Source organism: Hemitrygon akajei, chromosome 9 (assembly GCF_048418815.1).
Source record: "Hemitrygon akajei chromosome 9, sHemAka1.3, whole genome shotgun sequence".
Lineage (NCBI taxonomy): Eukaryota > Metazoa > Chordata > Chondrichthyes > Myliobatiformes > Dasyatidae > Hemitrygon > Hemitrygon akajei.
Window position 1 is genome coordinate 83722017 of NC_133132.1, and position 18478 is coordinate 83740494.

Consider the following 18478-nt stretch of genomic DNA (forward strand, 5'->3'; position numbering starts at 1 on the left):
TAAAATTACCATATATGGCTCTACCTAACTATAGCCAACATTGTTGTGTTTCAGTCCTTATAATTTATACTGATGAGTTGGAAACACATTTCTCTTGTTTGAATCTACAGAAAGCATAATAAAGTTAATAGAATGACAATAGTATCTACTTGAGAGTTGTTCTCTCTAGAGATGGGATAGTGCTTAACCTTATCCTATGAAATAAATCTGAGCAGGCCGTGAAATTGTCAGAGGGTGAACACTTTAAGAATATTAACCATAATTCCGTAGGTTTCAAGATAGTTATTACAAAGGCATGAGGTTAGTCCACCGATTGTTTTCTTGAACTGGGGGGAAAACGTAATTCAATAGTTAAGAAAGGGCTTGGCAAAACTAAATTGGGGCTAATGCTTGTGGATAAAGTGACAGCTGACAAGCACAAGTTTTTCAAATGAGAATAAGAGTTCAGGTGTGGCATATTCCAGTGAGGGTAAAAGGCAAAGATGGCAAGATTATAGAAACTTGGATGACAAAGTATACTGAAGTTTTGATTCAGAGAAAAAGGGGTAAAGAAATGGCTACTATAGGCAACTGTGAACAACTGACTATCTTGAGGAGATATAGAGTGTGAAGAATAGAACTTAAGGAAGTAATCAGGAGGACATAAAAAAAGAGGCATGAAATATCGTTGGCAGTTAAGACTAAGGAGAATCACAAGAAACACTATATCAGGAGTGAGAGAATAGCAGTGGGGTTCCCATTGGGCCAAAGGGATTATTGAGCTGTGCAGCTAGTTAATGTGGCTGAAGTCCCAAGGAGAGGAACATGGAAAATAGTGAGATCAGAAGAGATTATATGGATAATCTGGAGTTTGTCATTGTTAGGCAGGTGGTGTTAAATGTTATAGGATGCATAAGCACTAATACCACTCCAGCTGAATTCTATCTCAAATTGTTATGGGAAGCAAGGGGAGAGATGGTTGGTCATAAAAGGACTTGGCCCAAAATGTTGGCCGTTTATTTCCCTAGATTAATGCTTCCTGACTTGCTGAGTTCCTCCAGTATTTTGTGTGTTACTCAAGATTTCCAGCATCTGCAGGGTGTTGTGTTTTGGGTAGTTTGGGTTTGGTTTCAACCAAAGAAGGCTGTTGAGTGAGTGTATAGAGATATATAAAATTATAAAAGACATAAATAATGTAGACATTAAAGAATATTTTTTACCACAAAAGTGCTATCAAGAACACGAGGGCACAGTTTTCAGATAAGTGAAGGAGCTTGAAGGAGGATTTGAGGAGAAAGATTATTTTACACAGAGAGTGAGTGATACCTGGCAAGTGTTGACAGAGGAAGTTTTGGAGTCAGATACAATCACTGTGACTTACTTAAATACGCAAGTCATGAAAGGTTGCATTGCTAATGTGGTAAATTTAGATTAGTTAAGATGGTCAAAAGGTTTGGCATGGATATGCTGAGCTTCGGAGCCCCTTTCTGTGCTATACAAATTCTATAAATTTATCTTTGGCTAAATAGTTACTGTTTAAGTGGATGACAATATGTTTTCATCATGAACTCAAAATACATCTGACAGGAATTTGTTAGACCAGGGTTTGAAAACATTTCCTCTTGGTAAACTTCTAAAAGAGATCTTGAGGAATGATGAACTTTATCGACCTCAACCACTTTCTTGGTTTCCAAATTCCAAAACTTAAAATTATCACCAATATAGTGTAAATTAGCAGTAAATGTTCAATTTATTTTTGTATAAACAGAGCCAAGCATTGGACTGTACCCTCCAAAGGTAAATCTGACCCTTTGTTCAGAGCTAAAATCTTTATAATGGGGAAAAAAAAGGTTCAGTTGGTTTCCTTGAAGAATTTGATTTACTCAGATGCTGTTATTTGCAAATATTTTGATTAAAAGCAAAGAAATACCTATTCTACCAATGCAAGTCTGAAACATCACATCAGATGATAGATTTGCAATTAATGCTCCTTACAGATATGGAAACAATATAATTGAACCCCTGACTATATTGCACAAAACAAATTGGAGCACTGATTGATCTGATACCGTGGTGATTTTCATTAAGCACTCTATGTATTTTTGTCTGGTGTTTCAGACCACAAGTGGAGACACTTGTACCACCCTGTGCTCTTTAACTCCATCACTTTTGTTCCCCCCCTTCCCCCCCCAACCACCATCACCCCCACTCCCCAACCACTCTTGTCAGGTTCCGAACTAATGCCCAAAGCCCTTTCCACCAGGATCGTGGGTGGCATTTGGTGGTTCTTCACGCTGATCATCATTTCATCGTACACTGCAAACTTAGCTGCTTTTCTCACGGTAGAGCGCATGGAATCTCCTATTGATTCAGCAGATGACTTGGCAAAACAAACCAAGATAGAGTATGGAGCAGTTGCAGATGGAGCCACTGTGACTTTCTTTAAGGTATGTTCTTGCTGCATACACCATTTCTTTATTCACATTTGTTCATACCACTAAAGAAAAAAGAAGAGCGATTCAAGTTAGAGGACATGTCTCTGTGGCATGTTCATTAAAGCACGAATTATATTGTCAGTACGACATTGATAAATAACATTTAGTAAGCACTGGTTAATGAGTCAGCTTCTGACTTCAATTATAGGAATAAAGACTTAGGATTCTATGCATTCAGTCATTGTTATGGCTGTGTGAAGTGACACAGTTTCATTAAGTTATTTTTAATCACTTGGTAATTTATACCTTGTTTCTTTAACGAAACACGAAGAAAGAAAATACAGTGGCACTTTCCAGTGCTTAAATTCTATTTTAGAGTGATCATTTCTAAATTTGCCTTATAATCTGAAATAGTAAATAGTAAGTGCATTGTTCGTCGACAGGAAAATTGGTTGTGCATCAAAGATTGCAGGGAGCTGTAGCTTAGTAATGTTAATTCTGTGACCTGCAGGCCTGTTGCATGTGGATCCTTGCTACCAAAGGGTTTGCCAAGGAAGAGAAACTGCTTCTTTGTGCCACCATCTGATACCTTTTTTGCTGTGCATTTGTATAGTGACAACAGTGAATTGGTTTACCAATTTACCAATATTGAAAATGTGGCAAAGTGGGAAACTGGAGAGTAGGTTTTTCTCTCCATCAGTTTTGGACATTTGTATCCCTGCTACATTGTCTGAAGTCTGAGCCTACTAGTGAGAGGATTAAAGCTTAGTCATACATGGAAATAAGTGACAGGTATAAAACATGCCCCTGGGAAGTTTAGAATAACATTGGGCAAATGACTAATCATTTGGTCTGAGGAAAGTGTAGGTGCTATTTTCTGTAGCGGGTGGGGATGAGGAAAATTTTGCAATGCAGTGGCCTTTTTTTTTGGTCAGCATATCAGTCCCAGAAAGTTATTCCTGCTCTTTATGAAAATAACTCCAATTTTTCTTTAGACTCCTCTGCATTACCAATAAATGTTGGTTGTATTCCACTCAAGTTAGTTATAGTAGACCATTGACTAGCCTATTTATATGAAAGAACATGGACTTGCATGTTAGTGGCCTTTCCATATGGCATAGGCAGATACAGAGAAGTTGATTTCTGTCTGCACCAAGAACCAGATGGAGCACCATCAAAAGACTTGAATTTATGTTGATGTATTTCATGTCCACAGAACATTACAAAGTACTTTTAAGCCATTGAATTCATTTTGAATTTGGCAATATTAAGATGTTGAATTGTTGTGGCCTGAAGAAGTCTTCAGCAAGAGTATTTAATGTTGCCTGATTCAGTCAATTGGTGACTGTACATATCAGAGCTAACCTATGTCTTCATAATCTGAATTTTGAAGTGTTAAGGGATATGTGGCATTTTAATGGAGATAAACAGATAAAGACAGAAAGATAGGAAGTCCTTGTACATCAGTCACTTGAGGTAAATACTATATAGATGCAGCAAGCACCTAATAAGGCAAGGTCTACTTTGGTTTTCATTGTAAGAGGTTTTGTATTCAGGAGGAAGCAAACCTTACTGCACCCACACAGGACCTTGACGAGATTGACTTTATTTTGTGCATTTTCAGTCTCTTTACCTATGAAGGATAAGCCTATCATTGAGGGAATGCAGTAGAATTTCACCAAACTGATTCCTTGGATGATAAGACTGCTGTCTGAACAGAGATCAGGTCAAATAAGTTTATTTTTATGAGTCTAGAAAATTGAGAAAGAATCTAATTGGAAAATATAGAACTCTGACTGGGCTAGATAAATTGGATGCAGAGGAGATGTTTTCACAGGGCTGAGTGTCAAGAATAAGAGTATAAGTGTATAAGTTGGGAAATATATTTAAGGAGGTAAATAGATTTGTAGATGAAAAAGGCATCCAGAAGCTATTGGAAGGAAGCAGGAACATGGCTTTGAAATAGACATTCAGCCTTGTTTAAATTGAATAGTGAAGCGTGATCTAAAGGCTGGATACTCTAGCCCCTTAGCTTCTACTGTATGTTTCATGTGAGCCTCCTATCAGTGCTGCACCTAGCGAAGAGGAGGGAGTGGAATCAGTTGGGCTTTAGTAGCATCCTCTAAATGATGTGTAGAAGTTGTAATTTGTATCACATCCTCTGCAACATCTATCTGCAGAACTGTGAGCTGGCAAGCATAATCCTCGCTGATTTGATTTGAAAAAAAATGTCATATGAAGAATAGGTCAAATGAGTTATTTTTGATATCTGTCTTTAAGAATGCCCTTTAATATGTTCCAGAAATTGTTGAGAGACAATTAGTCCACCAGATCTGATTAAGGAGCGTAATATAAAGAAACCCTTTGGAGGCGGTGATCATAATATAATAGAATTCACCCTGCAGTTTGAGAAGGAAAAGCTGAATTCAGATGTATCAGTATTGCAGGTGGAGTAAAGGGAATTACAGAGGCATGAGAGAAGAGCTGGCCAAAGTTGATTAGAAGAGGACGCCAGCAGGGATGATGGTAGATCAGTAACGGCTGGAGTTTCTGGGGGCAGTTTGGAAGGTGCAGGAGTGGATATTGGACCACTGGTGATGTAGTAATGGAGGACAAAGAAACTTAAGTATTTTGTATCAGCCTTTACTGTGGAAGACACAAGCAGTATTCCAGAAATTCAAGAGTGCCAGGGGCCAGAAGTGAGGCAGTTGCAGTTATTTAGGAGAAGGTGCTTTGTAAGCTGAAAGGTCTGAGGTAGATAAGTCACCTGGACCAGATGGACTACTCTCCAGGGTTCTGAAAGAAGTGGCTGAAGAGATAGTGGATGCATCAGTAACGATTTCAAGAATCACTAGATTCTGGAAATTTGCAAATGTCGCTTCACTATTTAAGGATGGAGGGAGACAGAAGAAGATAAATGATAGGCTAGTTAGGCTGACAACAGTGATTGGGAAGCTGTTGGAGTTCATTATTAAGGATGAGCTTTTGGGGTACTTGGAGGTGCATGATAAAGTAGGCCAAAGTCAGTATAGTATCCTCAACAGAAATCTTGCCTGACAAATCTGTTAGAATTCTTTGAGGAAATTACAGGCAGGATAGACAAAGGAGAGTCAGTGGCTGTTTTCTAACTTGGATATTCAGAAAGCATTTGACATGCTTTTCATGAAGCTGCTTAAAAAGGTAAGAGCTGCTAATATTACAGGAAAGATGTAAGTAAGGATAAAAGTTTGGCTGAATTACATGAAGCAAACTGTAGAAATAGCAGGGGCTCTGACAGAAATATTTCAAATGTCATTAGAAATGGGGATGGTGCCGAAGGATTGGCGTATTGCTCATGTGGTTCCATTGTTTAAAAAGGGTTCTAAGAGTAAAGTTCACAATTATAGGCCTGTCAGTTTGACGGCAGTGGTGGGTAAATTAATGGAAAGTATTCTTAGAGATGATATATATAATTATCTGGATAGACAGGGTCTGATTAGGAACAGTCAACATGGATTTGTGCGTGGAAGGTCATGTTTGACAAATCTTATTGAATTTTTGAAGAGGTTACGAGGAAAGTTGACGAGGGTAAAGCAGTGGATGTTGTCCATATGGACTTCAGTAAGGCCTTTGACAAGGTTCCGCATGGAAGGTTAGTTAGGAAGGTTCAATCATTAGGTATTAATATTGAAGTAGTAAAATGGATTCAACAGTGGCTGGATGGGAGATGCCAGAGAGTAGTGGTGGATAACTGTTTGTCAGGTTGGAGGCCGGTGACTAGTGGTGTGCCTCAGGGATCTGTACTGGGTCCAATGTTGTTTGTCATATACATTAATGATCTGGATGATGGGGTGGTAAATTGGATTAGTAAGTATGCAGATGATACTAAGGTAGGTGTTGTTTTGGATAATGAAGTAGGTTTTCAAAGTTTGCAGAGAGATTTAGGCCAGTTAGAAGAGTGGGCTGAGCAATGGCAGATGGAGTTTTACGCTGCTATGTGTGAAGTGCTACTTTTTGGTAGGAATAATCCAAATAGGACATACATGGTAAATGGTAGGGCATTGAAGAATGCAGTAGAACAGAGTGATCTAGGAATAATGGTGCATAGTTCCCTGAAGGTGGAATCTCATGTGGATAGGGTGGTGAAGAAAGCTTTTGGTATGCTGGCCTTTATAAATCAGAGCATTGAGTATAGGAGTTGGGATGTAATGTTAAAATTGTACAAGGCATTGGTAAGGCCGAATTTGGAGTATCATGTACAGTTCTGGTCACCGAATTATAGGAAAGATGTCAACAAAATAGAGAGAGTACAGAGAAGATTTACTAGAATGTTACCTGGGTTTCAGCACGTAAGTTACAGGGAAAGATTGAACAAGTTAGGTCTTTATCCTTTGGAGCATAGAAGATTGAGGGGGGCTTGATAAAGGTATTTAAAATTATGAAGGGAATAGATAGAGTTGACGTGGATAGGTTTTTTCCATTGAGATTAGGGGAGATTCAAACAAGATGACATGAGTTGAGACTTAGGGGGCAAAAGTTTAAGGGTAACATGTGGGGAAATCTCTTTACTCAGAGAGTGGTAGCTGTGTGGAATGAGCTTCCAGTTGAAGTGGTAGAGGCAGGTTCAATTTTATCATTAAAATAAAAATTGGATAGGTATATGGACATGAAAGGAATGGAGGGTTATGGGCTGAGTGCGGGTCAGTGGGACTAGGTGAGAGTAAACATTCGGAACGGACTAGAAGGGCCGAGATGGCCTGTTTCCGTGCTGTAATTATTATATGGTTATAAGGAGTTGGGATATAGGGGTGGGTGCCGGTGACAAGTAGAGTTCCACATGGACCGCTTCTTTTCACATTGTCTGTCAATGATTTGGTTGACAGAATTGAAGATTTTGTGGCCAATTGTGCCTCAAACACAAAGTAGGTGAAGGGGCAGGTAGTGTTAAGGAAGAGGGAAATCTGCAAAAAGGAATTGGACAGGATGGGAGAAGGGGCAAAGATGTGGCAGTTGGAATATAGTGTGAAGAAGTGTGTGGTCATGCACCTTGGTATAAGGAATAAAGGCACAGACTATTTTCTGAATGGGGAGAAAAATCAAAAATCAGAGGTTTAAAGGGATTTGGAAGGCCTGGTGCAGGATTCACTGAAGGTTAACTGGCAGGTTGCATCAGTAATAAGGAAGGGAAAAGCACTGCCAGCATTCAGTCCAAGAGAATTTTAATATAAGAGCAAGGGTGTGATGTTAAGGCTTTATAGGGTATTGATCAGACCACACTGGAGTGTTATGAGCAGTTGTGGGCCCCTTATCTACAAAAAAGTGAGCTGGCATTGGAGATGGTCCAGAGGAGCTTCAAGAGAATGATTCTGGGAATAAAGGGGTTAACATATGAAGATCATTTAATGGCTCAGGGCCTGTACTTAGTAATGTTTAGAAGAATGAAGAGGGTATCTCATTGAAAACTTTCAAATACTGAAAAGCCTAGACAGAGTGAATGTGAAAAAGATATTTCCTACAGTGGGTGAGCCAAAGACCAGAGCGCACAGCCTCAGAATAGAAGGGCGTCCATTTAGAACAGAGATGAGAAGGAATTTCTTTAGTCAGAGGGTGATGAATCTGTGGAATTCATTGCCATAAACTGCTGTGGAGGCCATGTCATTGAGAATATTTAAAGCAGAGCTTTACTCATGGCATCAAAGATAATAAGGAGAAAACAAAAGAGTGGGGTTTAGAGGGATAATAATTCAGCTATGATGGAGTAGAGGAGCAGATTTGATGGGCTGAGTGGCCTAATTCTGCTCTTATGCTTTATGGTCTTCAATACTTGTCCATCTTTATGGAAGATCAAGATCTTTGTCCCTTGTTATTAAACTTCATATTTGGTAAAAATGCAGAATAAAATTTGGGGGAAGATAGGCAATCAAAATATCTAGTGTGCTATGTTAGATTCAACAGTGAACCTAGTATGGTGATCATTAAACAGAACTCCAATTGTTGAAGCAGAAAAAAACATCTTGAATAGATAAATATAATATCATATAATTATGATAGCCGGTTATCACCGTAGATAGAATCCAGGTTACAGATCAAGGGAAGGTGCAGACTAACACAGTGAAGAATCTCTTTGAAGATCCCTCCCCTATCCACCCATATGATCAAAATTATTGCACTTGGTCCCAAGTTCCCCAGAGCTCACATCATTAACCAGAAACATCCATTCTCTAACCAATACCACAAGACTGATATTAACAGAAGAGATTAAGTATATTCCTGATTGTTCTCACTGAAGAATACATTTTATTATCAGTTCAGCAAGGAAGTGTCAACTTGATGGGATTCAAACTCAGGGAAAGGTACAGAAAAAATGTGCCAGATATACAGAGGATATTTGTGTGGAGTTCTCCATAGGTACGTTCCAATGAGACAGGGAAGTTAGGGTAGGGTATGGGAACCATGGCGTACAAAGGCTGTAGTAAATCTTTTGTTCTTGACTAGAGAAGCTTACAAAAGGTTCAGAGAGCTAGGTAATGTTAGAGATCTAGAAGATTATAAGGCTAGCAGGAAGGAGCATAAGAAGGAAATAAGGAGAGCCAGAAGGGCCGTGAGAAGGCCTTGGTGAGCAGGATTAAGGAAAACCCCAAGGCATTCTGCAAGTATGTGAAGAGCAAGAGGATAAGATGTGAAAGAATAGGACCTATCAAGTGTGACAGTGGGAAAGTGTGTATGGAACCGGAGGAAATAGCAGAGGCACTTAATGAATACTTTACTTCAGTATTCACTATGGAAGAGGATCTTGGTGATTGTAGTGATGACTTGCAGCAGACTGAAAAGCTTGAGCATGTAGATATTAAGAAAGATGATGTGCTGGAGCTTTTGGAAAGCATCAAGTTGTATAAGTCGCCGGGACCAGATGGGATGTACCCCAGGCTACTGTGGGAGGCGAAGGAGGAGAGTGCTGAGCCTCTGGCGATGATCTTTGCATCATCAATGGGGATGGGAGAGGTTCTGGAGGATTGGAGGGTTGCGGATGTTGTTCCCTTATTCAAGAAATGGAGTAGAGATAGCCCAGGAAATTATAGACCAGTGAGTCTTACTTCAGTGGTTGGTAAGCTGATGGAGAAGATCCTGAGAGGCAGGATTTGTGAACATTTTCAGAGGCATAATATGATTAGGAATAGTCCGTATGGCTTTGCCAAGGGCAGGTCATGCCTTACGAGCCTGACTGAATTTTTTGAGGATGTGACTAAACACATTGATGAAGGAAGAGCAGTAGATGTAGTGAATATGGATTTCAGCAAGGCATTTGATAAGGTACTCTATGCAAGGCTTATTGAGAAAGTAAGGAGGCATGGGATCCAAGGGGACATTGCTTTGTGGATCCAGAACTGGCTTGCCCACAGAAGGCAAAGAGTGGTTATAGATGGGTCATATTCTGCATGGAGGTCAGTGACCAGTGGTGTGCCTCAGGGATCTGCTTTGGGACCCCTACTCTTTGTGATTTTTATAAGTGACCTGGATGAGGAAGTGGAGGGATGGGTTAGTAAATTTGCTGATGACACAAAGGTTGGAGGTGTTGTGGATAGTGTGGAGGCCTGTCAGAAGTTACTGCGGGACATTGATAGGATGCAAAACTGGGCTGAGAAGTGGCAGATGGAGTTCAACCCAGATAAGTATGAAGTGGTTCATTTTGTTATGTCAAATATGATGGCAGAATATAGTATTAATGGTAAGACTCTTGGCAGTGTGGAGGATGAGAGGGATTTTGTGGTCCGAGTCCATAAGATGCTCAAAGCAGCTGTGCAGGTTGACTCTGGTTAAGAATGCATACAGAGTATTGATCTTCATCAATCATGGGATTTAGGAGCCGAAAGGTAATGTTGCAGCTATGTAGGACCCTGGTCAGACCCCACTTGGAGTACTGTGCTCAGTTCTGGTCACCTCACTACAAGAAGGATGTGAAAACCATAGAGAGGGTGCAGAGGAGATTTACAAGGGTATTGTCTGGATTGGGGAGCATGCCTTACGAAAACAGGTTGAGTGAACTCTGCCTTTTCTCATTGGAGCAACGGAGGATGAGAGGTGACTTGATAGAGTTGTATAAGATGATGAGAGGTATTGTTGGTGTGGATGGTCAGAGTCTTTTTCCCAGGGCTGAAGTGGCTGCCACAAGAGGGCACAGGTTTACGGTGCTTTGAGTAGGTACAAAGGAGATGTCAGAGGTAAGTTTTTTATGCAGAGAATGGTGAGTGCTTGGAATGGGCTGCCGGCAACGGTGGTGGAGGCGGATACAATAGGGTCTTTTAAGGGACTTTTGGATAGGTGCATGGAGCTTAGAAAAATAGAGGCCTATGGGTAACCCTAGTAAATCCTAAGGTAGGGACATGTTCGGCACAACTTAGTGGGCCGAAAGGCCTGTATTGTGCTGAAGGTTTTCTATGTTTTCTATGTTTCTAAACTCATGAACTGACACAAGAATGCACCCATTTTGTATATTAATGAAATTACACCGTGATATTTTTAATCACAGTCTGTAATTGGGTTGCAATAAACTTGTCAATTGATCAATCAGCGTATTTCCCTGATAGATATTTTGCCAGGTCTGTTTATACTGAATCAATCAACATTAACCAGCGTTTACTAATGTCTCATTGCATATTTACTCTCTGGCACAGTGTTGAACCTTTGACCTTCCTTCAACCTTAATTTGTTCAGCGTGTCTTTAATGCTTTTGCTATCTCCTGATTGTTGCTCTGAAAAGTTAATACTATAGTCTGATCCAGGAAGTCAATTAATTATTCTTTCAAATTTATACAGTGTCTTCTGTTTAGTGTTTTAAAAGCCTAACCTTTGTACGTGAGGAAATGCTGTTCGGCTGTCTTTGCAGTTTTGCATTCTAGACTAAATTTTCAGTCTCAGTCATTTGTTCTGGATCTCTTGTTTGGCTCATATCTCTCTATCACCTTTTATGCATTTCTATCCCATTGATCATTCCAAGATCCCCTACATACCCTCCTCTGTTTTTACTCCATTTGTTGAGGTCATTTAAATCTTACTCTCTGAAATACCCTCCTTAAATATCCACTCTTCTAGTTTAAGATGGCACTGGTGAAGCACCACAACGACATGCTAGCAGCAAACACTTTATTATGCACACTTTTTCTCAAAAATGATCACTGCAATCAATAGTCTGGAACTTCCCTTTTGGAATTGAGCTGTAGCACTGCCTGTACAACCTGGCATTATTGTGGTGTGAACTAAAGTCTTGAAGGTGCAGGACGGTTATGGTATGACCAAATCAAGGAGGCAGGGTCCAGGCCCAAGAGCAGAGAACAATGTTTGACCATTGTTGGAGACGATTCAAAGTGATAGAACTGAAATGAGACAGAATCGAGGTAGCAGGGCTCAGGTCCAAGAGAGGGGAACAACATGCTGTTTGGCCAATTTAAGCACAGGGTCAGATTGGAAAGGTCAGGTATGAGTCAAATTGAGGTGACAGGACCAAGACCCTGTAGCAGCAGAGCCCAGGTCCGAGAGCGAAGAACGACCTGAGGTTTGGCCAATTTAAGTGCCGAGCCGGATTGAAAAGGTCAGGGTATTGGGGCAATAGGTGAGGGATGCGTTGGTGTTCAGCTTGCTGCTCCATGAGATTAACTCATCTCTGCACTGACTTGCAGCTAACGAGCTCTTGGATCGGCTATGACTGGCTTTGTGAGTTTCAGTTCTGAGTGTTATTTGCTTACTTTTATTGCTTGCACTATTTGTTTTTTTTCTGTGCATTGGGTGTTTGACAGTCTTTTTATAATGGGCTCTATTGGGTTTATTGGTTTTGTGGCTGCCTGTAAGACTATCCTCAAGGTTGTATCTCGTATACATACTTGGATAATAAATGTACCTTGATCTTTAAAGAATTCAATTTCTTCCATTTGCATGATCCTTCTTAAAAGTCCAACACTTTGCCAAAGTTTGTGATTATCCATCAGATTTTGCTTCTTTGAACTCAACTGAAGAGAAAGTTCAAATTGGAGACATTATAAATGTGGATTCTGACATACTTCACCTAGGGATTGTATATTTATGATGAAGTGAAAGGTGGTAATGATGAAAGGCTGTGTACAGGAAAATGTGCACAGCCGAAGAATCTAAAGAATCAGATTTAAGAAAGCATAGCACACGTGTTTCAGAAATATCCTGAGGCAAAATATGTAAAACAAATTACTTTGAAGCGTTCATTGATGTTATATACATACACACTGCACTTATTGTGTACGGCCTTGGAGCTTGAAGGCTCCAGCTGAGCTGTGGCAATTGCAATGAATTCAAGCTTACTACTGCTGATATTATTTGCACAGCCCTGAGCAGACCAGAAGCTACTACTGTACAGAAATTGACTTCCTTACACTGTTTATTTAGTGAGGAGTTAGAACTTAATAGTGCAACAATGAACTGGGTTTAATTAACAGACCCATTCCCTGCTCAGTTTCTCCATTGCCCCTCTCGTATCTGGTATGGATTATTGCGAATGAACTTTGACCATGACTGCATTTGACTGAAGTGATGAGGCTCCACGTTACCTGAGAGTAATTCACTTTCTCAAAACATTTATCCTTGATGTCTCTCAGAGTCCATCTTGAACTGTAAAGTATTCCTTTTAAAAGTCTAGCAGAGGCAAACGAAAAGAACTACAAACAAAATCTACGAGGAACTCGGCAGGTCAGGTGGCAAATAAAAAACAGCTGACATTTCAGGCTGAGACCCCTCATAACAACTGGACAGGAAAGGCAAAAAAAAAATGCCAGCGTAAGAACGTGTGGGAGAGGAAAGAGTACAAGCAAGAAGCTGATAGGTGAAGCCAGGTGGCTGGGGGTGGGGGAATAAAGTAAGAAGCTGACAAGAGATAAGTGGAAAAGGTGAAGGGCTGGAGAAGAAGGAATCTGAGAGGAGAGTTGACCATGGAAAGAGGAGGGGCACCAAGGGGAGGTGATGGGCAGGTGAGGAGAAGTAATTGGAGGGGGGGTGTTAGAGTGAGAAGATGAAGAAGAGGGAAGGGAGGGAGGGAAAAATGACCAGAAATTGGAGAAATTGATGTTCATGTCATCAGGTTGGTGGCTACCTAGACAGAATATAAGGTCGCATTACAAACACAAGGAAATCTGCTGATGCTGGAGATCAAAGTAATACACACAAAATTCTGGAGGAACTCAGCAGGCCAGGCAGCCTCTATGGGGGAAAAAAGACATCAGTCGACATTTCAGGCCGAGATCCTTCATCAGGACTCATCCCATTGAAGAGTTTTGGCCTGAAGCATCAACAGTTTACTCTTTTCCATAGATGCTGCCTGGCCTGTTGAGTTTCTCCAGCATTTTGTGTGTACTACCCTGAATATAAGGTGTTGCTTCTCCAACCTTAGAGTGGCCTCATTGTGGCAGAAGAGGAGGCCATGGACCAACATGTTGGAATGGGACTAGGGATTGGAACTGAAGCGTTTAGCCACCAGGAAATCTTGCTTTTTGTGGATTGAGCAAAGGTGATCATCAAAGTGTCAACAGTCAACAGAAGGTCTCACCGGCGTAGAGGAAGCTGTATTTGGAGCACTAGATACAGTAGACAACCCCAACAGATTTGCGGGTGAAGTGTTGGCTCAACTGGAAGGGTCTGCTTAGAGTCCTGAATGGAGGTTAGGGAGAGGGTAGCACTTCTGCCACTTGCAGGAATAAATGCCAGGAGTGAGATTAGTGGGGAGAGATGAATGGACAGGACAATTATAGAGGGAGCGATCCTTGCAGAAAGCAGAGAGCGGATGAGAAAGTAAAGGTATGTTTGGTGGTAGGGTCCTGTTGAAGATGGCGGAAGTTGCTGAGAGTGATGTGTTGGATATGGAGGCTCGTGGGATGGCAGGTAAGTGAGGACAAGAGGAAATCTATCCCTGATAAAGTGATAGGAAGATGGAGTGAGTGTGGAAGTCCAGGTAAAGGAGGAAATACAGCTGAGGGCAGCATGAATAATGGAGGAAGGGAAACCCTGTTCTTTGAGCAAGGGGAATATCCCCAGACCAAGGAAGGACTCACCCTGGGAACAGATGCAGTGGCAATGAAGGAACTGGGAAAATGGAAAAGGATCTTTACAGCAAACAGGGTAGGAAGAGTGATAGTCAAGATAGCTGTGAGAATTGGTAGGTTTACAAAAAATATTGGTGGACAGTTTTTGTTGCAGAGATTGAGACAAACAGATTGAGAAAGAGGTGAGAGATGTCAGAAATGCATGAAGCAGTTCCAATGCAGTCAGCAATGTAGCACAGAAAGAGTTGGAGAGCATTACCAGGAAAGCTTGGTGCATAGACTGTCCTCTGTAACCCCCACTTTCCCCTCTTCTCACCTGCCTATCACCTCTCCCTGATGCCCCTCTTCCCTCCCTTTCTCCCATGGTCCACTCTCCTCTCCTATCAGATTCCTTCTTCACCAGTCTTTTACCTTTTCCACTTATCACTCCTAGCTTCTAACTTCACCCCCCTTGCCCCACCCACCTGGCTTCATCTAGCTTGTACTTCCTCCCCTACCCTAGCTCCATTTTCCGCATCTTCTCCCTTCCTTTCCAGTCCTGATGAAGTGAAGGGACTCAGCCTATCTGCCTGAAGCAACTGTTTTAACCCTACTTTGCCTCTTCTTCGGTAACATGTGAAGGCGAGGAGCTGGGTTTGGTTGTCAGAGTCTATTTGAGACACATGCCGCTGAGAGTATTTAATAGACAGCGGGAGCTTATCCCCACTACCTTCCCCGGCTATGCCAACCTAAGGAACTTTAATAGAGTTAATTGTTTATAGTATATTGTCTTAATAGTGTAATCACTTTAATAGTGCAATAGAATTACACAGAACATAGTACCACACTGGAACAGGCCCTTTACTCCACAAGGTTGTGCTGAACTAATTAAAGTAACTATATCTAATTACACTGATCCCTTTCTGCCTGCACGTGGTCCCCCCTCTCCATTTTCTTCATATTCATGTACCTCTTAAACATCTCTATTATTCCTGCTTCCATCACTACCCTTGGTGGTGCATTCCTAGCATTCACCACTCTCTTGAGTAAAGTAACTCATCCCATACTTCTCCTTTGAATTTTTTCCCTCTCAATTTAAATGCATGCCCTTTATTATTACTAATAACTGAGTGATCTATGCCTCTCCTAATCTTATAAAATCTATCAATTCTCATTAGAGCGAGAACTGCCTTAGTTTGTTCAATCCCTCCTTATAGCACTTGCACTCTAATGCAGGCATTCTAAGCCTCTTCTGCACCTTCTCCAAAGCCTCCACAACATTCCTATAATGAGGTGACCAGAACTGAAAACAATACTCCAGAGATTTACAAAGTTACAACTTCCTGATTCTTGAACTCATTGTCTTGATTAATGCAAGCTAACATGCTATATGCCTTCTTTATCAGCCTATCAACTTGTATGACCATTTTCAGGGAGCTGTGGGCTTGGACCTCAGGATCCCCCAGTATGTCAGATTTTTCATCATGGTCAGTTATATATCACAAACTGCTGAGATCTCTGGACGGATCCCTGTGGAACACCACTGGTCACAGGTAGTCACAGACCTCCAGCCAGAGTAAGACTCGTTAACCACACTACCCTCTGTCTTCTATGTGCAAGATAAATCTAAACCCAAATGACCAAGGCACCATAGATCCCATGTGTATCATGAGGGACCTTGTCAAATGCTTCAATAAAATCCATGTAGACACCATCCACTGTTTTGTCTTCATCAATCGTCTTTGTTACTTCCTTAAAAAATCTCAATCAAGTTAGTTAGGCCTGGCCTGCCCTACACTACGCAAAGCCATGCTGATTGGACCTACTCAGGGCATACTTTTACCTTTGGACTTACTAATTTTTTTTTAAACTTGCTCTCTTTTATCGACAGCTATAAACCCAAATTCTGTAATGGATGGCTTTTAAACACAGTTCCAAGTCCAGAGTGATATAACCTTGCTACTTCTAATGATGAATACTGCCATCTTTACTTCTGTTGCTAACTATAGTGAACCTTACTTCTGTAAATGGCTGCCATTACATTTATTTCTGTTAAAGACGCAGTAAACTTTTTTGTCATACATTCGGTAAATACTTGGACAACTATGAACTACATATGTTCCATAAATTGCAGAATGGAATTGTCTCAAATTATTCTCCTGCATGTACTAACTTCTGATACACGTTAGAATACAATAAAATGTGTGCTTACAGCCCTTTATAAAGGTGCTTTTTTCTGTGGAACAAACATGTTTGTCATAAAAATATGTTTTTCAATCCTCAGACTTTGTTTTAGGTCTGTGATTCACTCTTTTCCTGAAAAGGTGGCTTAATATTTAGAAAGTCTGCTTGCTCACAGTATAAAATGGTCACCAATATTAGAAGGTATTGTATGGATATTTGGTCAAGACTTAATTTCCTTTGTGACAAACAGTAAGGGATATGATTTTATGGTTGGAATTGCTAGACTAATATCAAACATATGCTGGGTTAATTTATGTAGTATATTGTCACACAGGCTTGCTAAAATTCTACCTATTTCAGAATCAAAATCAGAATTGGAATCAGGTTTAATATCTCTGGCATATGTCATGTTGTTATGTGGCAGCAGTACCATGCAATACAAAATTAAAAACAGTAAATTACAATTAGTATGTGTGTGTGTGTGTGTGTGTGTGTGTATATATATAATTTTCTTTTTAAAGAATTTAAATAAGTAGTGTAAAAAGAGGGAGTAAAAGTAGTGAGGTAGTGTAGTGTGGGTTCAATGTCCATTCAGAAATCTGGTGGCAGAGGGGAAGAGCTGTTCCTGAATCATTGTTTGTGTGCCTTCAGGCTTCTGTACCTCTTCCCTAATGGTAGCAATGAGAAGAAGACATAACCAGGGTGAAAGGGGTCCTTAACGATGGATGCTGCCTTTTTGAGGCATTGCTCTTTGAAGATGCCATGGATGCTGGGGAAGCTAGTGTCCATGATGGAGCTGACTTTCGTTCTTAACTTTCTGCAGCATTTTCTAATCTTGTGCTGTGACCCCCCTTCCCCGATACTAGACAGTGATGCAGCCACTTATAATGCTCTCCACAGTACATCTGTAGAAATTTTCGAGTGTCTTTGGTGACATACCAAATCTCCACAAACTCCTAATGAAATATAGCCGCCGTAGTGCCTTCTTTGGCACTGCATTGATATGTAGGGCCTAAGATCGATCCTCAAAGATGTTGACACCCAGGAACTTGAAATTGCTCTCCCTTTTCACTTCTGATCCATCTGTGAGGATTAGTGTGTGTGCCTTGTCTTGCCCTTACAGAAGTCCACAATGAATTCTTTGGTTTCATTGATGCAAAGTTGTTGTTGTGACACCTCTCAACCAGTTGATCTTTCTCTCTACTTCACGCCTTTTTGTCACCATCTGAAATTTTGCCAACAGTAGTTGTATTGTCTGCAATATTTAGATGGTATTTGAGCCTTTGACAAGATTCCGCCTAGAAGGTTAGTTAGGAAGGTTCAATCGTTAGGTATTAATATTGAAGTAGTAAAATGGATTCAACAGTGACTGGATTGGAGACGCCAGAGAGTAGTGGTGGATAACTGTTTGTCAGGTTGGAGGCCAGTGACTAGTGGTCTGCTTCAGGGATCTGTATTGGGTCCAATGTTGTTTGTCATATACATTAATGATCTGGATGATGGGGTGGTAAATTGGATTACTAAGTATGCAGATGATACTAAGGTTGTGGATAATGAAGTAGGTTTTCAAAGCTTGCAGAGAGATTTAGGCCAGTTAGAAGCATGGGCTGAATGATGGCAGATGGAGTTTAATGCTGATAAGTGTGAGGTGCTATATTTTGGTGGGAATAATCCAACTAGGACATACATGGTAAATCAGAATCAGAATCAGACTTTAATTGCCAAGTACCTATGCACGTACAAGGAATTTACTTCCGGCAGATGTTGTCTCTCTGCTCATAACAATAATAATGATAAATATAAATGAAAATATAGATTATACATACAGGTAGTGCAATCCAAGTAATAGTTAGCCGACAGTTAACC

The 18478-nt window shown here is 40.6% G+C and overlaps 1 protein-coding gene across 4 annotated transcripts in view; it reads left to right on the forward strand.

Moving 5' to 3' along the window:
- The window catches only part of LOC140733312 (glutamate receptor ionotropic, kainate 2), a 518933-nt gene that overhangs the window by 417798 nt on the left and 82657 nt on the right, over window positions 1–18478 (forward strand). For all 4 annotated transcript variants that reach the window (XM_073056472.1, XM_073056470.1, XM_073056471.1 and 1 more), the window contains exon 14: window positions 2209–2426. In XM_073056472.1, coding sequence (XP_072912573.1) covers window positions 2209–2426 — 218 coding nt within the window. The remainder of the gene's footprint in view (window positions 1–2208; window positions 2427–18478) is intronic.